This window comes from Rhinopithecus roxellana, chromosome 14 (genome assembly GCF_007565055.1).
Source record: "Rhinopithecus roxellana isolate Shanxi Qingling chromosome 14, ASM756505v1, whole genome shotgun sequence".
Lineage (NCBI taxonomy): Eukaryota > Metazoa > Chordata > Mammalia > Primates > Cercopithecidae > Rhinopithecus > Rhinopithecus roxellana.
The window spans coordinates 31,432,397-31,455,655 of NC_044562.1; the positions used below are offsets into that span (position 1 = coordinate 31,432,397).

At 46.8% G+C, this 23,259-nt stretch overlaps 1 protein-coding gene and 1 non-coding gene across 2 annotated transcripts; both read left to right on the plus strand.

The window, feature by feature from the left end:
- Positions 1-2,832: 2,832 nt before the first annotated feature.
- On the plus strand, positions 2,833-2,936 carry LOC115893394. The gene has a single exon (XR_004053405.1). It is a non-coding gene; the product is annotated as a small nucleolar RNA U13 (small nucleolar RNA).
- Positions 2,937-15,464: 12,528 nt separating this feature from the next.
- CXCR1 (C-X-C motif chemokine receptor 1) lies at positions 15,465-19,174 on the plus strand. Its single transcript, XM_010360212.2, has 2 exons — positions 15,465-15,580; positions 17,249-19,174. The coding sequence occupies exon 2, from the start codon at positions 17,282-17,284 to the stop codon at positions 18,335-18,337; it is 1,056 nt and encodes a 351-aa protein (XP_010358514.1). The 5' UTR covers positions 15,465-15,580; positions 17,249-17,281; the 3' UTR covers positions 18,338-19,174.
- Positions 19,175-23,259: the final 4,085 nt, after the last annotated feature.

Genomic DNA, 23,259 nt, shown 5'->3' on the forward strand with positions numbered 1-23,259 from the left:
GAGCAGAGGGAATAAAGAGAATCACAGGTCTCTAAACCCAGGGCCCAGAAGATGCTCTCTGGAATTGGCTGAAGGCTTCCTTGGCTCTGTGGATGGAAATTGAGACAGAACAGCCAGAAGACATACAACTGCACATGCCAGAGCTTAGAGCAGGTTCTCAGGTGCACCACAGGCCTCCTGCCACCATGGTTGAATTACGACTGTTTAACATTTTAAAATTATTTTTTCAATGTTGAAAATGTGTAATGGGAACTATGTCACATGTTTCAAAAATAAAAAAAAAATTAAAAGCTATTCACAAAGAGTCTTCTTCCCACCTGTCTCCCATCTGCCCAGTTTCATCTCCAACCCTTCCACCCTCCAGCCCCCTGGTCACCATTTGTGAGGTTTGTTTTTACTGCAACCATGGATACCACTTTGGCAGCTGAGTCCATCAGACAGAATGTTGACTATGCAGGTTGGGCCATATCAGGTAGAGCTTAGTACCGCTGGCCACGTGTAAGAGAAAATAAGCAAACCTGTATCAAAGACAGACAAAAGTTTGTTAGAACTGGCTAGAGCCTTGACTCATGAATATGTAAGGGAGTGTTATCAGCGAAGGAAATCGTTCCAGTCAAACTGTGACATGGTGCTTGCTATGGATTCAAAATGTTTGTGTCCTTGCCAAGTTCATATGTTGAAGTCCTAACCCCCATTGTGATGGTATTTGGAGGTGGGGCCTTTGGAGAGGTGATAGATTATGAGGGTAGGGCCCCTGTGTGAAATTAGTGTCTTCATAAGAACAGGAAGAGACCAGACCTCTCTTTCTTTCTCTCCACCATATGAGGACACATTGAGCAGACAGCCATCTGCAAGCCAGGAGGGCGCCCTCACCATAACCCAATCACACTGGCACCCTGACCTGGGGATTCTAGTCTCCAGGACTGTGAGAAACACACTTCTGTTGTTGAAATCACTGGTCTATGGTATTTTGTTACGGCAGCCCAAGCTGGAGGACCTAAAAACTGTGAAACAATCTTCAGTTCTCTGAAACTTGCTTTCTGTATACGTTTTAATCCCTTGGCCAGTAAGTCCCAATGTGCTGTATTTGAAAGTGTGGGTTCACTCAGAGAGGCTGAGAATCTTCTGGAGAAAGGGTCTGTGGGCTGGAAATGGGGGTTGACCATGGAGACAGGACTGTTAAGTGCTTGGAGCCTGTGACAAATTGAGGAACATGGGACCACATGGGTGATATCGTTTGATTGCTCAGTGCAAACTCTGCTCACACTCCAGCAATGCTAAACTCTCATCTAGGAGGACTTTAAGGGGAGAATGAATGTATGTGAAAGGGTTTGCAAACCTTAAAGGGTGGTGTTAAGTTCTAGACGTGGGCTGCCTAATGCAATTTACAATTGCACTTCCATGGGGTGGAAGAATTTTCACATAGGTTACTTCCTTGGGCGCCTCCAGTTATTTGGTTTGATTTGGAGATAATGCTGCCCTCTCCTGGACTTGCAACTCCAGACCCTGGCCTCCAAGAGTAGATTCTGCACCTGCCCCTGCCTCTCTCCACAAAGCAACCTTGCTTGATCTCAGGGGTTTTCAGAACAGTTAGTGGTCTCCTGCTTTGCTAAGTCATTTCTTACAGCCATGGTGGACTTAACTTGCCCTCCAGTGTTATTTCCCAGAGACTGGAGGCAAGAGAAACATAGGGCAAGTCACTGGTGGGTCCTCAGTTTCTAGAAATAGAATCCTTCTTTTCTTCTTTTCGTTACTTTCAACAACTGTTTATTGCATCCTCTACTTGCCAAGGAGATGTGTAATGTCTTCTAGGCACATGGGATACAGTGGTCAAAATAGATACGGATCCCTGCCCTCATGAAGCTTATATGCACCAGAGGAGAGAGACAATAAGCAATAGCCTGTATAACAAGCAGATGGTGTAGTATGTTAGGAAGGGATGCATGTGTTAAATTGATCAGGGCAAGGGACGTCAGGAAGGCTGGGGGAGGTGCAGCTGCGGAAAGGGGGACAGCATGGGCCTCAGCAAGAAGGTGGGCTGGAGAAAACACTTAGAAGAGGCGAGGGAGTTACCTGCAGGAGCAGCTAAGGAAGAGCTTTCTGAGGGAGTGAACAGCCAGAGTCAATGCTCTAAGGCAAGACCAGTGCAAGGCCAGTATGTCTGGAGCTGAGCCACAAGGGGCAAAGTGGAAGGGGTTAGAAGGTGTTATGGGTTGAAGAGTGTCTTCTCCCTGCAAATTCGTATTTTGAAGTTCTAACCTCCAGTACATCAGAAGGTGGCCTTATCTGGAATTGGGGTCGTTGCAGATGTTATTAGCTAAGACAAAGTCATTAGAGGGGGGACCCTAATCCAATGACTGCTGTCCATATAAAAAGGGACGCAGAAAAATGCACAGAGGAAGAATGCACCATGAAGTGGAAGGCAGAAATTGGGGTGATACTTCTACTGGTCAAGGAACACCAAAGATTGCTAGCAACCACCGAAGCTGGGAAGAGGCACAGAACTCTCCCTTATAGCCCTTGGAAGGAACTAACCCTGCTGCATTTTGGTTTCGAACTTCTGATCTCCAAAACTATGAGATAAGAAATTTCTGTTTGTTCAAGCTGCACAGTTTGTGGTTATTATAGCAGCCCTAGCAAACAAATCCAGAGGGGTAATGAGGTGGGATGAGGGGAGAGGGTGAGGGCAGGGAGATAGAGTAAAGCCTTGAAGACCATTTAAGGACTTTAGTATTTATCTGATTCACTTTTTCTCATGATGAAGTGTGATTTATTCCAAAAATTCAAGCATTATTCAACACTGGAAAACCATCAATATCATTCCCACACTAGATACTTTAGTAACTCCTAAGCGTGATGCTTGGGTGTTCATGTGCATGCGTGAGATGTGCCTCCCTTAAACCTTGGCACAACATCAGCATGTTACCCATCTGACATGAACAAAATATATATAATTCTCATACGAATGTACCTCAGAATAAAAAGTCATATAATTATCTTCATAAGCCTTTGACAAAATTCAAAACCTTTTTTTTTTTTTTTTTTTTTTTAATAGATGAGAGGCTCCCCATGTAGTCTGGGCTGGTGTTGAACTCCTGGGCTCAAGGGAGCCTCCCACCTCGGCCTCCCAAAGCACTAGGATTACAGGCATGAACCACCAAGCCTGGCTCAAAACCTATTCTTGATCTGAAGAATAAACTCAATAAAATAAAATACAGATGGTTTCCAACTTATGATGGTATGACTTAAAAATTTCCACTCTATGTTGGATTTATCAGGACATAATACCATGGCAAGTCAAGGAGTGTTTGTAGGTGCTTTCAAAGCAAGTATTAACTAAACTCCAGATTTTATTTGGATTTGGTCTGTTTTTCCATTACTCCCTCTTTCTATTCCAGGATCCAATCCAAGACACTACATTTCATTTAGTTGTTAGCTCTCCCTGATCTCCTGTGGTCTGTGACAGTTTTGCTCAGTTTTTTCTTGTTTTTTTTTTTTTTTTTTTTTGTTGTTATGACTTTGACAGTCTTCATCTTCAGAAATACTGGCCAGATGTCCTGTAGAATGTCCCTCAATCTGCCTGATGTTTTTCTCATGATGACACAGAGATTGCGGGTTTTGGAGGGCATACCCCAGAGGTGAGGTGCCTTCTCATCACATTGTATCAGGTGTACCTCAGGTCCATACATCATCCCTGGTGATATGAGCCTTCCTCACTTGGGTAAGGTAGTGTTTGCCAGGTTTTTCTGCTGTAAACGTAGTTAAAATGCACTTAAAATGTTTAAAGCAATAGAGTTTGTACTTTGGAGACATTGTGATAGGGACAGGAGACAGGGAAATTCTGGGCAGAAGAGGGCAGGTCCTTGACGAGGGCCCCACCCTCAAGCTGAAAAGCCTGATACCACAGCCTAAAGAGAGAACATACATCCCTGTTTTCCTGCACAAATGTTGCCTTTTTCAAAATCACCCATGGCCTGCCCTGCCCCCATCCTGTGCCCGTAAAAACCCCAGGCTCAGCTGGCAGAGAGAGGAGAAGCAGCTGGATGTTCGAGACTATGGCTGGATGTCAGAAAGAAGTGTCTTGATTTCAGAGGGACAGTTTGATGGTATAGCTTTGGGGGAGGATTACCTTCCCACCCCGTCCCCTTTTCAACTCCCCATCCCGCTGAGAGCCACCTCCATTTGCAATAAAATCTCCCTCATTTACCATCCTTCAAATTGGTTCGTGTGACCTCTTTTCTTTTGGATGCCAGACAAGAACTGGGGTGCCACAAGTGTGGGTGCTGAAGTCTGTCACACTAACTTCCCACTAAGCTGTTAACACTTAAGCCATCCATGGACAGCAGTGCTAAAAGAGTACTGTAACACTTCCTCTGGGGCTTCAGGGGTTGTGGGCACTCCCGCCAGATGCTGCTGCAGGGCCAGTATAGAATTTGTTTCTGCTGGTGACTGAAAAGTACTCACCCCAGCTCCTGTACCTGCTCACCTGCATGCTCCCCCTTCCATGAGTGAGGAGTGCAGTGAGTCCTAATGAGTAGAGTTTGCCCCTGTCCTTTGAACTAACGCCAAAGCAGCCAGCTAATTCCAGCACCCACACTCCAGTTCCTGCCTGCAAGGGGTCAGGGAAATATCCTGCTTCAGTTGCAGGATACTAAGAAGGAGTGACAATGATCTGACATGCATTGTAAAAGGATTGCTCCCGCTGGTGTGATGAGAATATACGATAGAACACAATGGGTGGGAGCAGGGATGAGTGGGGTTGTCTCAATGATGTAGGTGAGAAGGGACACTGGGTGGCAGAAGACAGGGCAATAGCAGTGGAGTTGGTGAGAAAACAGGAGCTGCAATGTATTTTGGCAGAGCCAGCAGCAGTTTCTGGTGGATTGAATGTTGAGTGTAAGAGATAAAGAGGCATCAGTGATGAGTCCATGAATTTTGGCAATTGGAAGAATAGTTGCTATCCATTGAGCTAAGGTGAGAATTCTGTGCTGCTATTTCTCCTCTCCACTCCTTCAGTATTTCATCTAATGCATATTTAACTGGCATCAAGACTGGCTACATAATTTGCAGTACCCATTACAAAATGAAATTGTAAGCCTCTTTCTATTTTTTTAAAATTTTTATTTATTATTATTTTTTTGAGACAGAATTTCATTCTGTCACCCAGGCTGGAGTACAGTGGCACAGTCTCGGCTCACTGCAACCTCTGCCTCCCGGGTTCAAGTGATTCTCCTGCCTCAGCCTCCTGAGTAGCTGGGACTTCAGGTGCATGCCACCATGCCCAGCTAATTTTTGTATTTTTTAGTAGCGATGAGGTTTCACCATATTGGCCAGGCTGGTCTTGAACTCCTGACCTTGTGATCTGCCAACCTCGGCCTCCCAAGGTGCTGGGATTACAGGCGTGAGTCACCATGCTTGTCCTAATTTTTTAACATTAAAATTAAAATTATTATTATTTTTTGAGACAGGTTCTTGCTCTGTTACCCAGGCTGTAGTGCAATGGCATGATCATGGCTCACTACAGCCTCAACTCCCTGGGCTCATGCAGTCATCATGCCTCAGCCCCGCAAGTAGCTGGGACTACAGGCACATACCACCATGCCTGGCTAATTTTTGTATTTTTTGTAGAGACAGGGTTGTGCCATGTTGCCCAGGATGGTCTCTAACTTCTGGACTCAAGTGATCCACCTGCTTCGACCTCCCAAAGCGCTGGGATTACAGACGTGAGCCACTGTGCCCAGCGAGGCCCCTTGTTTAAATGCTGGAGAAAGCTTTTTCCTTTCTTCCTTTGTCTTTCCCTTGACTGGAAAGAGGTGTGTGTGTGTGTGTGTGTGTGTGTGTGTGTGTGTGTCTGTGTGTGTAAATCAGTTTATTGATGAAGACACAAAGTCAAGCTTCCCCCAGTCCCCACCCTCCCCAAGAACAGATCCCAACAAGAACAGAGGAATGAGACTCATTCTTAGGGCAACATTTACCTATTCCCGTTTCCCCATTTCCTTCCAGAGTCCCAGGCTTTACGACACAGACACACGGAGCAGGCCGGGGTAAGGACAGACACTCGGGGAATCTCTGACCAGCTCTGGTCAGAGCGCTAGGTGTGGGCTTCCCTCGCCCTTTGTATGACAAAGGCATTTGGAAGCAGAGGAGAGGGGAATGTGGGGCAACTCCCACCCCACATCCCCAGTTTGGCCAAAATTGCTGTGGCAGAGGCAACAGTTCTGTCTGCTAGGAGAGAGGTCCTCTGATGGAAGCAGGATCCTTCCCTGACTCCACTCAGGGGTGTGAGGTGAGGCAGCCACCTCAGGGAGGTAAGTGTTCATCGATTAGCTCAGCCAGGGCAGCTGAGAACAGGAGCTATTACCCGTCAGTGGTGGGGAAGCTAAGAGAAGCCTCACTTCAGGGTGTGAGGGACACATCCTGATACAGAATGGTGTTGTCTGCTTGCCCTGACATACACGGTTTCCTTGGGAAGTATAGTTTGCTTTGAGATGAGAACACTGTATTTGCAGTGTGAACCTTCTTCACCACTTACAGCCATTGATTTCACAAATGAGTCCCAACAAGGGAACTTTATCAATCTGCTTTTTCACCCCACACATCACTGAAACCACCTTTGGAAAATTATGATTGAGACAGTGAAAGAGATCTAACTTAGTCCACTCCATCTTGCCGCTAACCTCCAAGCTGTCCTTGTTTATTTCTGGGCGTAGGCTGAACTAACTTTGGGAGAAACTCAGTTTATAGTTTATAGTTTAAAACAAAGATGATAACAGCCCTTTCCCAAAGTAGATCTCCTTCTTGCCTGGGGACTAGATGGCCTTTGTAGGGCTAATATTAGCCATAAGATTAGAAATTATAATTTAGGAGTCATGTAGCTGGAGGCTGCAAGATTCTGACCCTCCCTCCTAAGATCAGTGCTTGAGATATTTTGCAGACTCTGCACTTGATGGATCAGCTGGCACCACCCAGATCGATAAACTGGCTCATCTGATCTTGTGGCCCCCATCTAGGAACCTGACTCAGCACAAGATGACAGCTTTGACTCCCTGTAGATTTCATCCCTGACCAATCAGCACTCCTCACTCACTGGCTTTCCCCGCCCACCAAGTTGTCCTTAAAAACTCTGCTCCCTGATTGCTCCAGGAGACTGATTGGAGTAATAATAAAACTCCAGTCTCCCACATGGCTGGCTCTGTGTAAATTACTCTTTCTCCATTGTAATGCCCCTGTCTTGAGGAATCGGCTCTGTCTAGGCAGTGGGCAAGGTGAACCCCTTGGGTAGTTAGATCACTGACTGTCCACCTCCCACACACAATCCTGTGCTATCTCCTGTTGCCCACGTGCCTGAGGGGTGGTGAGCGAAGGACATCTTTCCCTTCCCCAACCCCAGGCATTCTTCTCTTGGAGAGTCTCAGGGCTTAGGAAATGGTGTTGGGGGACCCACCCTCCCAAGCTTTGTAACTGGTATGAAGCGGGGTCATTTATGACATGATGAAGCTGGAGGGTAGTTTTTGCTCTCGTTTTCCTCGAGTCCTCCTCTGAGGCCAACACATTAGGTCTGAGTCCAATATGAGGCCTCTGGACGCCGGCATGCCTCTGATTTGAGCAGGGGCGTCTGAGAAGAGCACTCTCAGTCATGGACCCTGAAGACTGAGTGCCAGGCAATGCCACAAGTGCCCAAGATCAAACAGTGCCACACTGCGAACAGGTTGGTGTTTGGGGCATGAAACATTCTTTGACAAATCATATCCACTGTGTTAAGGTGGGGATATTTCACATCCCCCCCGTCTTTTCAGAGATGACAAGAACTGCTTGAACCTTTCTTAAAACACTTTTTTTAGAGATGAGGGTCTTGCTATGTTGCCCAGGCTCTTATGATCACTTTATTTATTTATTTAGTACACAACCCCCTGTGGTCCCGTTGGGGGACTGTGTATCAAACACACCCAAAAATGCAGAACCTTTGACCCTGAAATTCCACTAAAAGAGGGAAGGGAGGAAGGGAGGAAGAGGAGAGAGGGAGGGAAGATTACTTGAACCTTCGAGTAATCTTCATATGCCCTGCAGCCCCAGTAACAAGAAGAAAGAGCAGATCGAGAACTGAAGGGATAAAGAGAATTTGTGGCATGTCTAAGCTCATTTCATCGTTGTATTCGCTGGACAGAGTGTTTTTTATTTGCTTTTAATGTTGCAACCCCCGGGGCACAGGGATACTTGTAGGACAAGTTCAGACCGTCGTGGGAGCCTGAGTCCCGATGCTGACCCTCCCTGTGGCTGCACCAAGGTCACCTCCAGGGGGTGAGGACTGTGGTGGTCTTGGGGCTGGGGAGTGGGTAGCTGAGACCTCATCCCTCAAGGCAACAAAGGTAGGACAGCATGTGAGCTGAGGCTCCCAGTATCTGTGCATGATCCAGTGGACTTCACGTGTTATTTTACTAATTTGTAGTTACAAAACAATCTTTTTTTTTTTGAGAGGAAGTCTCACTCTATCGCCCAAGCTGGAGTGCAGTGGCATGGTCTCGGCTCACTGCAAACTCCGCCTCCTAGGTTCAAATGATTCTCCTGCCTCAGCCTCCCGCGTAGCTGGGATTACAGGTGTGTGCCACCAGTGCCCGGCTAGTTTTTGTATTTTTAGTAGAGACAGGGCTTCATTATGTTGGCCAGGCTGGTCTCAAACTTCTGACCTCGTGATCCACCTGCCTTGGCTTCCCAAAGTGCAGGGATTGCAGGCGTGAGCCACCACGCCTGGCCTAAAAAAAATTTTTTTTTCTTTGTAGAGATGGGGATCTCGCTATGTTGCCCAGGCAGATTTCAAACTCCTGAGCTCAAGCGATCCTCTAGTCTTGACCTCCCAAAGTGCTGGGATTACAGCCATGAGTCACTGTGCTTGGCTGACTTCACTTGTAAAACACACATTCCAAGATAAAATTATTAAGATTTATAAGACAGTGACTGTAGAATATCAGACCCTAAGTTGGGGCTTTTCTGAGCCCAGGTCCCAGGCATCTGCAGAGGTCACACACCCCTCCTTGTGTCACACACTTTGCTGGGCACCAGGGATGCAAACTAGAATCCTTTACAGTTCTTGCCTTCAGGAGGGGCCAAGAGAGAAGGCAGGGGAGCTTTATGAATCATGACCACATGCCAGGCTTTGTGCCCGAGTCCTGCCTACTGATACTCCAGTGGGAGACAGAGACTCCTAAAAATAAGCATAGAACAGTCTGATAAAACAGCAGCAGTGGAGAACTAAGTGGTGTGGGAGCCCAGAGGCAAAAAAGCCTGCAGGTTTCAGGGCTGAGGAGGGAGGAGCTCAGTGGGGCGGAAGCTCAGAGTCCTGGGCATCTGCTCACAAATGGAGCTGTGCAGGCAGATTGGAGTGAGGGGACGCGAATGACTGCCGCAGTGGTATTTATTTACTGATTTTTATGAAAACGGCTAAATATGTATTTTTTTTTCTTTTATTTTTTGAAACCGAGTCTTGCTCTGCCACCCAGGCTGGAGTGCAATGGTACAATCTCAGCTCCCCTCCGCCTCCCGGGCTCAAGCGATTCTCCTGCCTCAGCCTCTCGAGTAGCTGGGATTATAGGCACATGCCACCATGCCCTGCTAATTTTTTTTATTTTTGGTGGAGACGGGGTTTCACCATGTTGGCTAGGCTGGTCTCGAACTACTGATCTCAAGCAACCCACCTGCCTCGGCCTCCTGAAGTGTTGGAATTACAGGCATGAACCACTGCGCCTGGTGTGTATTGTTTTGTTTTGTTTTTTTCTGATTGCAAAAGTAATGCTCATTTTAAAGATTGGGCAACATCAAAAGACATAAGCAAGGAAGCAAATAGCTACAATCCCAAATATCTACAATCCCCAAGATAACCCCTGCTAACATTTGGCTACATTTCCCATGTTTTCCCTGTGCATATACATATATGTGTTTGATACAAAATGTTATACTGTACATTCTGCTTGTTAATCTTTATTGCCACTTGGCATCCTATTACAAACATTTTTCCATAGCATTAATTATAGCTGTACATTATTTTAAATAGAAGCATAGTGTTTCATTTTATAAATCCAGTATAATTTGTATAAACATTTTTTGAAAAACATTGAAATTATTGCCATTTTATTATTATAAACAACCCTGCGATAAACTAACTTACTAACTTCCTTCCTTCCTTCCTTCCTTCCTTCCTTCCTTCCTTCCTTCCTTCCTTCTTCCCTCCCTCCCTCCCTCCTTCTTCCCTCCCTCCCTCTCTCCTCTTCCTCCCTCCCTCCCTCTCTCCTCTTCCTCCCTTCCTCCCTTCCCTCTTTTAGTGGAATTTCAGGGTCAAAGGTTCTGCATTTTTGGGTGTGTTTGATACACAGTCCCCCAACGGGACCACAGGGGGTTGTGTACTAAATAAATAAATAAAGTGATCATAAGAGCCTGGGCAACATAGCAAGACCCTCATCTCTAAAAAAGTGTTTTAATTATCTGGGTGTGGTGGCACACACCTATAGTCCCAGCTACACGAGAGGCTGCGGCAAGAGGATCGCTTGAGCCCGAGAGTTCAAGGCTGCAGTGAGCTATGATCACTCCACTGCACTCCAGCTTGGGAGACAGAGTGATGTCCTGTCCTGAAAGAAACAAAAATAAAGGAAAGTGGGCATCTGAGCCCTCGTTTGAAGGAAACCCTCCGGAATGGATTCAGCAATCCTCATGAGGGACCCAGAATTCCCTGCTTTGGAGCCAGCCAGACCAGGATGAACTAAAAGTGACTGGACACTTATTATCTGCCAGACACTGTGCCAACCACTTTACACATATTAACTAATTGATCCTGATGCCAATCTTACAAACTAGGTCCTACTTTTATTATCCTTTTACAGGTGAGAAAACTGAGGCACAGAGTGAGCATCTAAGCTGCCCAAGAGCATACATCTAGCCAGGGACAGAGTTAGGATTTGTACCAGCTGGTTTGGTGCTCAAGCCTTCCATCATCACAACACCTTGGAGAGGTGAGTATTATTATCCCCATTTTTATAGATAAGGATATTTTGATAAATGTTAAGAGATGCCACATTTCACCAGTTGACTGGCATTCAGGCTGCACCTGTCACAGCTTTCTTCGTGGCACTGGGTGTTCTACATAGAATATAAAAATGCTTTCCTATCACCATCAAGATCACGAACTGGTAAAGAAGAGCCAGTATTTCCATCCTGGTCTGTCTGGCTCCAAAGCAGGGAATTCTAGGTCATTCATGAGAATTTTCTGAATCCATTCTGGAGGGTTTGATTCAGATGAGTGTTCAGACACTCACTTTCTTTTTTAAAATTTTCTTTCTTTCGGGACAGTATATCACTCTGTCTCCCAGGCTGGAGTGCAGTGGAGTGATCACAGCTCACTGCAACCTTGAGCTCCTGGGCTCAAGCAATCCTCTTGCCTCAACTTTCCATGTAGCTGGGACTATAGGTGTGTGCCACTACATTCAGATAATTAAAACATTTTGTAGAGATGGGGTGTCACTATGATGCCCAGGCTGACTTTATTTATTTATTGAGAGACAGGATCTCACTTTATCACCCAGGCTGGAGTGCAGTGCTGTAATCATAGCTCACTATAGCCTTGATCTCTCCGGCTCAAGCGATCCTCCTGCCTCACCCTCCCTAATAGCTGGGACTACAGGCACTCACCACCATGCCCAGCTAATTTTTACTTTTACTTTTTATTTTTAGAGAGATGAGGTCTTGCTGTGCTGCCCAGGTTGGTCTTGAACTCTTGAACTCAAGCAATCCTCCCACGTTGGCCTCCCAAAGTGTTGGGATTACAGGCATGAGCCACCATGCCTGGCCTATTTATTTACTTTGTTATTTTATTTTTTAAACTGAGATTGCAGGAAACAATTTTTTAATTTAATTTAATTTTTAAAACAGAGATTGCAGGAAACAAATATGCTCATTTTTCAAGGTCCTTCTCTGGCTTCCTCTGGAGATTGGAGATCAGGGCTGGGAGGTCTGCACCTGGCCAGGTCACATGTCTGTCAATGCCCCTGTATCTTTACCACTGCAGCCTGGACCCAGTGTCTCACTGACACTACTTCCTGCTCTTCTCATCCTAGACCATGTTTGGTTTCCAGAATTCTCACAGTTGGGCATGTTTTGGTTGCTAGTAACAGAAAAGTCAACCTGAACTGGTCTTAACAATAAAGAGAATTTATTGGCTTATGGAACTGAACAAAGTACAGAGAGAAGATAGCCTCTGGGCATGGTTTGTTCAGGACTCCGGGCCTGTTTCTCTGATTCTCTCAGCTGTGCCTTCTTCTGTGTGTTGGTTTCTTCCTTGGACTGTTTTTGCCATTTATGGTGGCAAAATGGCTGCTGTCTGCAACAAGACTATATACTTGCTTTTCCTCAGTGATTGAGCAAATATCTGACCTTTGCTCTGACCGGATCATCTCAGGTCACAGACTTACTCCCTGAGCCTGTTGCTGTAGTTATGAGGATGTCACTGGGGAGAGAGGAGAAACCTCCTTCTACCCCTTTCCTCCACTTTGATCCCAGATCCAAGTGGATTCTTCTGGAGGAATGAGAAGAGATGCTTAAGCTGGCATAAGGCTGATTCAGGGACAAAATAGATGTTCTTACAGCCATATTGTGCTGTTCATATGGTCTGTGTAGAAGCCACCATGTTTGAAACAGAGTGGTAAGAAGATGTCACCCAAAGAGACGCCACATTTTGCCGGTTGACTGGCATTCGGACTGCACCTATCACAGCTTTCTCTGTGGCATTGGGAGCTCTACATGGAATGGAAAAATGTTTTCTCAGCAGGAGCATTCTAGGCCATTTTAAGAGGGCACAGTTATAAGTGGGAAGTGAGGTATAGAAGATAGTTCGGGTGGGCTGACTTGCTGGAGCATTTTAAAGTGGGTAAAATTTTATTCTAAACTCTTCTATATGTGCTTTCTCCCTCCTTCAGTAAAATGCTCGTCCTACTGCGAAGTGAAAGATTCTTTCCACCCTTGTCCTCCAGATGCAACTTCTCCCAGAGACACCCGCATCACTGTTGCCCCCACCACACTCATGCAGCAGGGCTACTTCCCCTTAACTCCTTAACTCCTTAACTCCTTAACTCCTTAACTCCAGGAGACCAGACCCTTCCCTAACCCCTCAGTGATTCCTTGAAATACACTGGAATGGTGAACCGACTTACTGAGGGTTTAGGAAAAGCAGAAGGGAATTATACACCAAGAAGAACTTCACACTGGGTATTAAATATACCTGCTCTTGGTTGGCCCTGGTCTTTCTCAAGGGGGTGTCTCGCAGGGGATTCCCTGTCCAGCGACTGCTGCCCCCTTGTGGCAAAAACTATCCTTCTCCCGGCCTCAGGGTCATTCTTGAGTATAATAGGCAGGTGTTTTGCAATCTAGGCCCCTGTCTTTTTTCTCCTGTGTCCCCAGTGACTATTTTCTGCCCTCGGGGCTGCTTTTACCCTAGATGATTAATAGAGGGAGTCTCCCAACTCCTGGGACTACCCCATTTTTGACTCCTTTCTAGTCTAGGCATCAGAGCACAATAGTCCAACATCAGTAAAAGCAAAGCGTGAGTGGCTAATTGTCTCCTTGCACTTCCTGTTACCATTTATGAATGATAAAAGAGCCCAGGAGGAGAGCACGACTTAGCTTAAAAAATAGGCTTGCCGCCTGGGCATGGTGGCTTATGCCTGTAATCCTAGTGCTTTGGGAGGCAAAGGCAGAAGGATCACTAGAGGCTAGGAGTTCAAGATAAGCCTGGGCAGTATATCAGGACCCTTTCTCTACAAATAATTAATAAATAAATAATAAAAATAAAAATAAAATATATAAAAAAAGAAAGCCAGATGTAGTAGGCTCTTGCCGGTAGCCCCAGCTATTCAGGAGTTTGAGGTGGGAAGATTGCTTGAGTCCAGGCATTTGAGGTTACACTGAGCTATGATCACACTACTGTACTCAGCCTCGGCAACACAGTGAGAGCCTGTCTCTTAAAAAAGGAAAAAATGGGCCGGGTGCAGTGGCTCACGCCTGTAATCCCAGCACTTTGGGAGGCCAAGGCGGGCGGATCATGAGGTCAGGAGATCGAGACCATCCTGGCTAACATGGTGAAACCCCGTCTCTACAAAAAAATTAGCTGGGCGTGGTGGCAGGCGCCTGTAGTCCCAGCTACTTGGGAGGCTGAGGCAGGAGAATGGCGTGAACCTGGGAGGTGGAGCTTGCAGTGAGCCGAGATCCCGTCATTGAACTCCAGCCTGGGAGACAGAGTGAGACTCCGTCTCAAAAAAAAAAAAAAAGAAAAATTGTCTTTCCAGTGCAGAACTGTAGGAATCCACGGCATGATAAATTTGGCATTTGTGGTAGGGCAGGATTTATACTTGCACAGACTGGCACTAGCTCCAAACATTAGAGGAAGGTTGGGAAGAAGCAATGCCAGGCAGACCAGCTGGGCTGTGTGGAAGTGAAACTATCAGGCATACCAGTGACTTTAGTGTGTAGCCAAAAGCAATAGACACTGAGTTGTGGTGGTGACGTATGGTCCATGAATCACAGGCGCAATGTCTCTCTTCATTTATTCTACAATCATTGATTGAGCACCTTCTATATTCCCCGAAAGAGAACATAAAAATGAACTGAAGAGGGTTCTTGCTGTCTCATGGCTCCCAAGCTAGAAGAGGGCTGACTTGTAAATGCCTCACAGTAGGGTTCATGTTATATGGAGAAGTGACGAAGGTGCCAGAAGACTCAAGCTAGGGGACAGCTATTAGCTGCTGGAGGCAGCTAAGGTGGGTTCCCAGAGAAGCCGTTCTCCATTACTGAGATAGGGGCAGCAGTGACCTTGACCCCAGCTCTTCCATTCGTGGACTGCCCCAGCTCTGTGGTCTCTCTGCTAACCAGCCAGCCTCTGGGAGTGGCCTATGCCCTCAGCCTCAGAGCCATTTCAATCAACTGGTCACTGTCAGTGGTTGTGCAAAAGAGTGGCTGGCGGCAAAGGAGGGTTCGTGTTCCCTTCACATCCCCACCAGGCCACCTCAAAGAAGGCTGCAAAATAAGTAGAGATCGAGGGCCTGCTGTTCACACACAACTCAAGTGCAGTCCTCCTCCTCTTTCCCATCGGATTGCCCCCAAGTCCCTCCTGCAGGGACTCCTTCTGAAGTCTCTGCTGTAAGTCAAATCCTTCCCCCTTTATTCTTATCAGACAGTTGCAAGTTTCCACAGGTGATCTACCAGGGAATTTAGGAATAAACAAATGGAAATAAATCCAAGAAAAGGAAAAGAATAAAAACGATCATCCATAGAGTGGAGATTTCAGATAACGGACCCTCAACCCCAGCTTCACACCTGGGACCCCTGCTTGGTCATATGGACCCTGGCAGTCTCTAATCATGAGTCTGCGATCCCTTGACTTAAACTGTTCCTCCCCAAATGTAGACGTGGGTGGGGCTCAGAAGGGAGGTGTCGTCTGACGTGATTTCCTTATTTTCCTTTATTCATCAAGGGCCTTCTAGCTGTTAAGTCACTCTCATCTCTGACTGCAGCTCCTACCTTTGGACACACCTGGCCGGTGCCTCAGGTAGGAAGCCGCCTCCGCTTGCTAGGACTTTCTGTGGGGTGGGGCTGCTCGGCTTGACTTTATTTTGGAAAATGTGTTCATTTCTGTGGGAGCTGAGGATTTCTGCTGCCTGCTTCCTCTCTTGTGATCACCACTCATACATAGAGGTAGCAGGTGAGGAGGACAGTCTCCTCATCCTCTCTTTTTATACCTCACCCTTTTGTGGAAAGAGGCTGAGAATTCCCCAATTTGACGTTTATTGCTTCACCTTAAGACTTTGTCTTTGGTGAAAATGCAAATACTGGTAGGGAGGGAACATACTAAAATGTGTGGATCTCAGTGGACTCATCATACACCCTCAGGCCTGGCAGCAAATGAGAAGTGGACGACTCTGTCTTCCTCGATTTGCAGATGAGAAGACTGAAATCTATGGGGGTACGAGACTCCATTCAAGGTCATGAGACTTATTTATTTACTAATTTTTTTGAGATGGAGTCTTGCTCTGTTGCCCAGGCTGTAGTGCAATGGCACGATCTTGGCTCACTGCAACCTCCATCTCCCAGGTTCAAGTGATTCTCCTGCCTCAGCCTCCTGAGTAGTTGGGATTACAGGTGCACGATACCACACCCAGCTAATTTTTTTTGTATTTTTAGTGGAGACGGGGTTTCATCATGTTGGTCAGGCTGGTCTCGAACTCCTGACTTTATGATCCACCTGCCTCGGCCTCCCAAGGTGCTGGGATTACACACGAGACTTATTAATAGTAGATTCAGGATAGAATGAAGACTGGATGCTAGGTGACTTTACAACCAACTTGGGTGACTTTCCAAAGGTTTTCAGACGGTTCTCTGGAGAGCCCTGGAGCTTTGAGGGGCTCTTTAGGGGCCATCTGGGTTGGGAGGTTAGCACACTCTGCCCCACATGTGGCTTAGCTTTTATCTGTTTCACATACTGGGCTTCTGGGAAGATCTTATTTCAGCAAAATATTTCACAATAGGAAATACATTTGAAAACTCTTGAACAATTTTGTGTATTTTGTCAGGGGTGGAGGGTTTCAGGGACCAAGATGGAGACTTTATCTTCTCAAATACTTAAAACTCTTTTAGACAGAGGAACAAAATGTGTGCTGCTCATTTAAAGACAAGGCTTAAAATATACAGTTTAATGCAACGTGTTGTTATCACTTCCTTCCCCCAGTAGATTTTAAGGAGGGTAAACAAGAATCAGGGAGAACATAGGAAAGGAAATAGTAGAAGGGGCCACCTGGGAACAGGTTTGCCTTCTTGCATTTTGCTTAATGCTGGCCCTTCCCTGAATGTCTAAGACCAACTTGGTTCCCACATCTGAATGCACAGACACAGCTGAGGATGGAGAAGGCTAAAGAGGGACAGAGGTAGAGAGACATAGGCTGAGAGGAGGCAGTTGTAGGTTGAGCTAGGGCTAAGGCGTTTTCCCCATATTCCCCATATTACCCCATACTCAGGCCAGGCCTTGGAATTGTGGAAGGTGGAGAGCACTGGGAAGCCAACCTCCAAAGAACCCCAGGTCAGAGTCAAAGGAGGAAGGGGGGCTCTCGTTGCCAAAAAAACAGGGAAGCAAAGGATATCCCAGTAACTGCTCTCTCATCCTTGATAGCAATGCCTTGAATCCAAGCTACTAAATCACATTTCCTTCCTTCTAACCTTCCAGCTAGATCAAACCATTGCTGAAACTGAAGAGAACATGTCAAATACTATAGATCCACAGATGTGGGGTGATGACTATGATCTAAATTTCACTGGCATGCCACCTACAGATGAAGATTACAGCCCCTGTAAGCTAGAGACTGAGTCACTCAACAAGTATGTTGTGATCGTCACCTATGCCCTAGTGTTCCTGCTGAGCCTGCTGGGAAATTCTCTTGTGATGCTGGTCATCTTATACAGCAGGGTCAGCCGTTCCGTCACTGATGTCTACCTGCTGAACCTGGCCATAGCCGACCTACTCTTTGCCCTGACCTTGCCCATCTGGGCCGCCTCCAAGGTGAATGGCTGGATTTTTGGCACACTCCTGTGCAAGGTGGTCTCACTCCTGAAGGAAGTCAACTTCTACAGTGGCATCCTGCTACTGGCCTGCATCAGCGTGGACCGTTACCTGGCCATTGTCCATGCCACACGCACACTGATCCAGAAGCGTCACTCAGTCAAATTTGTTTGTCTCAGCTGCTGGGGACTGTCTACGATTCTGTCCCTGCCCTTCTTCCTTTTCCGCCAGGCTTATCATCCAAACAACTCCAGTCTAGTTTGCTATGAGGTCCTGGGAAATGACACAGCAAAATGGCGGATGGTGTTGCGGATCCTGCCTCACACCTTTGGCTTCATCTTGCCGCTGCTGATCATGCTGTTCTGCTATGGATTCACCCTGCATACGTTGTTTAAGGCCCACATAGGGCAGAAGCACCGGGCCATGCGGGTCATCTTTGCTGTCGTCCTCATCTTCCTGCTCTGCTGGCTGCCCTACAACCTGGTCCTGTTTGCAGACACCCTCATGAGGACCCACCTGATCAAGGAGAGCTGTGAGCGCCGCAGTGACATTGGCCGGGCCCTGGATGCCACCGAGATTCTGGGATTTCTCCATAGTTGCCTCAACCCCATCATCTACGCCTTCATTGGCCAAAATTTTCGCCATGGATTCCTCAAGATCCTGGCCACACATGGCCTGGTCAGCAAGGAGTTCTTGGCACGTCATCATGTTACCTCCTACACTTCTTCCTCTGTCAATGTCTCTTCCAACCTCTGAAAATCATCGATGAAGGAATATCTCTTCTCATAAGGAAAGAATAACCAACACTCTGAGGTTGTGTGTGGAAGGTGGTCTGGCTCTGGACAGGCACTATCTGGGTTTTGGGGGGACGCTATAGGGTGTGGGGATGTTAGGAACTGGTGTCTTCAGGGGCCATACCAACCTTCTGAGGAGCTGCTGAGGTACCTCCAAGGACCAGCCTTTGCGGCTCCATGAAAAGGAAGCACCATCATTCCTGTTGAACGTCACATCTCTAAACCCTAACTGGCTAATTAGCATGGTCACATCTGAGCCCCGAATCTGACATTAGATGAAAGAATAGGGCTGAAGCTATGTCCTCATAAGGGTTGGATGCTCTCGTTTACCCTCTCAGGAGCATCTCTTCAATTCTGAGTGTTAAGTGTTGAGCCACCAGGCTGGTGGCTCTGCGTGCTGTGATCTGAGCTCAGGGAGTGGTTTTCCCCTCTCAGGTGTGTTGTAGTGTTGGCTGGAGACACTGAGGCAGGCACTGCCAAAACATCAACCCCTCAGGTGGCTTTGTGAGGAGCTGGAAACATATGTTCCCCTTGGGGGTGTTGGGTGAACAAAGAGGAAGAGGGTTTGGATGCCAGATCCATGCCACAAGAACCCCCCCTTTACCCCCATGCCCAACATTGCACACACATGTGCTGGCCATCTGCTGAGCCCCAGGTGGACTGAGACAAGCAGCCCTTAGCCCTTCTCTCCTGCAGCTTCCAGGCTGGCACGGAGCATCAGCATCCCCAGAAAGCCATGCACAGCCACCAGTCCACTGGGCAGGCAGATGTTCCTAATAAAGTTTCTGTTCCATGCTTGTCCCTGTGGAAGTATCTTGGGTGTGACAGAGTCAAGGGTGTGTGCGGCATTGTTGACTGTTCCTGCAGTAGAATGGGGCAGCATCTCCTAAGAAGGCACCTCTCTGGGTTGAAGGGCAGCATTCCCTGGGGCTTTAACTCCTGCTAGAACAGTCTCTTGAGGCACAGAATCTCCTGTTCATGCCCATACTCCAGGCGGAGGAGGATCCCTTTGTCCACAAGTAAAAGGAAACGCTCCTCTAGGGAGTCTCAGCTTCACCCTGAGGTGAGCATCATCTTCTGGGTTAGGCCTTGCCTGGCTTCCTCAAACTACGTGAGCTTGCCTCTCCCTCCCAAAATGCTTTCCGTGAGTTGCAGTTTTTTCCTAGTCTGTTTTCCCTCCTTGGAGACAGGGCCCTGTCAGTTTATTCACTCTATGTCCTTGGTGCCTGTAGCCTATTAAATGCTCAATAAATAATCATCACAGGAATGAACGTATGCTGAAGAGACCACAGCTCATTTTTTTTTTTTTTTGAGATGGAGTCTCGCTCTGTTGTCCAGGCTGGAGCACAGTGGCATGATCTTGGCTCACCGCAAGCTCCGCCTCCCGGGTTCACACCATTCTCCTGCCTCAGTCTCCCGAGTAGCTGGGACTACAGGTGCCCACCAACATGCCCGGCTAATTTTTTTGTATTTTTAGTAGAGATGGGATTTCACCGTGTTAGCCAGGATGGTCTCGATCTCCTGACCTCGTGATCCACCCTCCTCGGCCTCCCAAAGTGCTGGGTTTACAGGTGTGAGCCACTGGTCCCGGCCAACCACAGCTCATTTGCACACCATCTGCTCAAAGCTCCTCCTGTCTGTCCTCTCCCCTTTCAGCCTCCCGCTGTCCACTTATTAAGTTTGCCTTTGTGGTTTAGCTTCATTAGATGTTTATCTGTGTAAAGATAAACGATGTCAGGGCTCTTCTGATAGCAAATGATAGAAACAAAAGTCAAACTAGCTTAAGCAAAACTGAGAGTGTGTGGGTTTAGCATGTATGGGGAAGGATCAGGGATGGCTTGAGGTTGGGAATAGGGTGAGGCACAGAGACAGGACCTAGATCAAGCTTGAGATGGGGATCAGCGATTCATGTTGAAATCAAAGATGGGGTGGGGGCAGGGATGGGGTGGCAGCTTGGGATGAGGTCAGAGAAGGATGAATGCCAGGAATCGGGAGAGATCTACAAGGAGGGAGAGTGAGAGTCGGGGTCGCAGTGAGGTGTTGGGAACAGGGAGATTCAACATGGAGCTGGGACCAGATACAGTGTGAGGCTTTGGAATGGGATAAGTGTGGGAGAGTGGTGAGGCTCAGGGAGGGGGTGTCAGGCCTGGAATGAATGTCAGGAAAGGCTTAGTAGCTACAAGGCTACAGAAGACGTGCCTGGTAGGGTCACCACCCCATATGGAGCATCATCTAAGATGCTCTTCCAGGGGCCAGGACTGAGGCTTCTCAGTCTGTCCTGCTTGAGGCTCTCCAGGCAGGTGAGTGAGGAGGGAGTTAGGCACTCGAGCCCTAAGATTCAGCAGAGCCTGATTCAGCAGAGAAGACAAGAAGGATGCAGAGGATGCAGAGAGAATCTAGGGCAGAAGGCTGAGAACTGGGACCTCCTTTTCCTCTCTTCCCTCCTCTAATCCCCCTCAACTTCTCCTACTGTTTCCTCAAAGTCCAACTTCCTCCTTCTTCACCTTATGCCCCTGCCAGGATGATCCCATCAGGGGCTTCAGTAAATAAATTCCTTCAGGGGCTTCCATGTTGGGTCCAGGGGAAATGCAAATTACTTATAACAGCATGAAAAATGCTCAGCCTCACTAGGAACTTGGGAAATGAGGCTCAAACAGCAACGAAACAACTCAGAAGTGTTTTATACAGGGGAAGGATATAGTGGACTCTTCAAACAAGTGCAATATTTTTCGATTAGATTTTTTTTTTTTTTAAATGAGACAGAGTCTTGCTCTGTCACCCAGGCTGGAGTGCAGTGGTGCATACACAGCTCACTGCAGCCTCAATCTTCTGAGTTCGGGTAATCCTCCCAACTCAGCTTCCACAGTAGCTTGGACCAGAGCTGTGTGCCATCGTGCCCAGCTAATTTTAAAAATTTTTTGTAGTTATGGGGTCTTGCCACGTTGCCCAGGCTGGCCTTCGACCCCTGAGCTCAAGTGATCTGCCTGCTTCGGCCTCTTGAAGTGCTGGGATTACAGGTGTGAGCCACTGCACCCAGGTTGATTGGAAATTTTAATGCAACCTGTAATTTTCTGGGTATAGCTCAAGACACAAATGATTTGGATTTCAGATTTTTTAAAAATGTCAGGATTTTGGTACTCAGTTAACAGCATATTGAAGTATCAAAAACTGATATTTCAATTACTAGACACGGTGAGGATTAGATCTGGTCAGAGCCAGGGAGAGTGTTTGCCTTAAGGAGGGACTCACTTGTCCAGGAAAGGGCTGGGACTAGGGATGGGGTGAATCTTAGGACAGGAATGGGGGTCAGAAATGGGAGGGGTCAGTGATGAGATTGGGATTATGGAGCGGATGCATATCAGGGTAAGGTGAGGGACGGGGATTAGGATGTAACAGCATGTTCTGCACAATGCTTCCTGATGTTAAAATTCTAAAATTTGTTTTGTAGCCTTGGTGACAACATTTGAGACTCTAAATCAAATGTCAAAATCTACTGTTTTCCCCTAAACCAGTTCCCCTTCTGACCTACCACAGCCTCTCACCACCCCTTGCCCTCCATCCCCTAGCCCATTCTTGTTAATTCTAGCAAAAATATGAATTGAAAATCCACATTTTATGCCATAGAGGTAAATTTTGCCCCTTTCTCAGCAAAGTAGTATTTCAATGAGTCTTTCAGAGACTGAAAAATCTCATAGATGCAAATGAAGTAAAATGACAGTCTCCTCTTTGGTCTGAGGAGTGTCCCAAAGATGCACCTTCCTAGAGAAGACCACTCACCAAGAGACAGTGGTGGAGCCCAGTCTTTTGTTGTTTCCATGCAGAGGTCAGAGAGGCCACTCTGGATTCCACCCAGAAAGCCACAAGGAGCTAACAGCGGAGCTCTCAGCACCAATGTTTTCTTCCAGCTTGGTATTCAGGTTTTAAATCCAAAGTCTTCCTTCCAATGTTCAGGGTAGAAATGAATCAAAGACATAATAAAATAAAAAATAATGGAAATATGTTAACTCGACTTTTTAAGATTACATTTTCTTTTTATTGTCTAAGTATTTCATACACATTGTTGAAAAAATGAAATGGCTTTATGAAGCTTATAACAAAAAACCAGCAGCCTTCCAGCTCCAATCCCTGCAGACAAGGGCAGCAGCTGTCAGCTCTCATAGCTGTTTCATCTGATAGTGATCTATATATTTCTAAATATCGTACTTGTTCTGCTAGTTTTTTTCTTTTTTTTCTTTTTTTGTCTCACTCAGTCTCCCAGGCTGGAGCGCAGTGGCATGATCTCAACTCACTGCAACCTCCACCTCTCTGGTTCAAGTCATTCTCCCACTCCAGCCTCCTGAGTAGCTGGGACTATAGGCGTCCGCCACTACGCCTGGCTAATTATTGCATTGTTTTGGTAGAGACAGGGTTTCACCACGTTAGCCAGGCTAATCTTGAACTCCTGACCTCAAGTGATTCCCCCCACCTCAGCCTCCCAAAGTGCTGGGATTACAAGTGTGAGCCACTGTGACCAGCCCTCTGCTAGTTCTTGTTTTTTTCCCCCTCCAGGTTTAGGTATCATCACTGACTCTCTCTTTTGACTTTGAGAACGTAATATTCTCCCAATCTCTCTCCTGCTTTCACCCCCATCCAAGCAAACACAAATACTGCCTTCTCCATTCTCCAGAAACAGATACCACCTTTTTTGGTTAAGTCAACATTCAATTTTTTGTTATTATCACTAGGTAAAAAATTATTCACAGTTGGGTTCGATGTTTACACTTCCTTTCTTTGTACAAGTTTTGTTTTCCCTGCAATTGAGGAGAGGACGTTCCATGCACTTATCATGACATCAGTTCCAATGTCTCCCTCAATATATCCACATTCAGCAGATAATCTATTAAT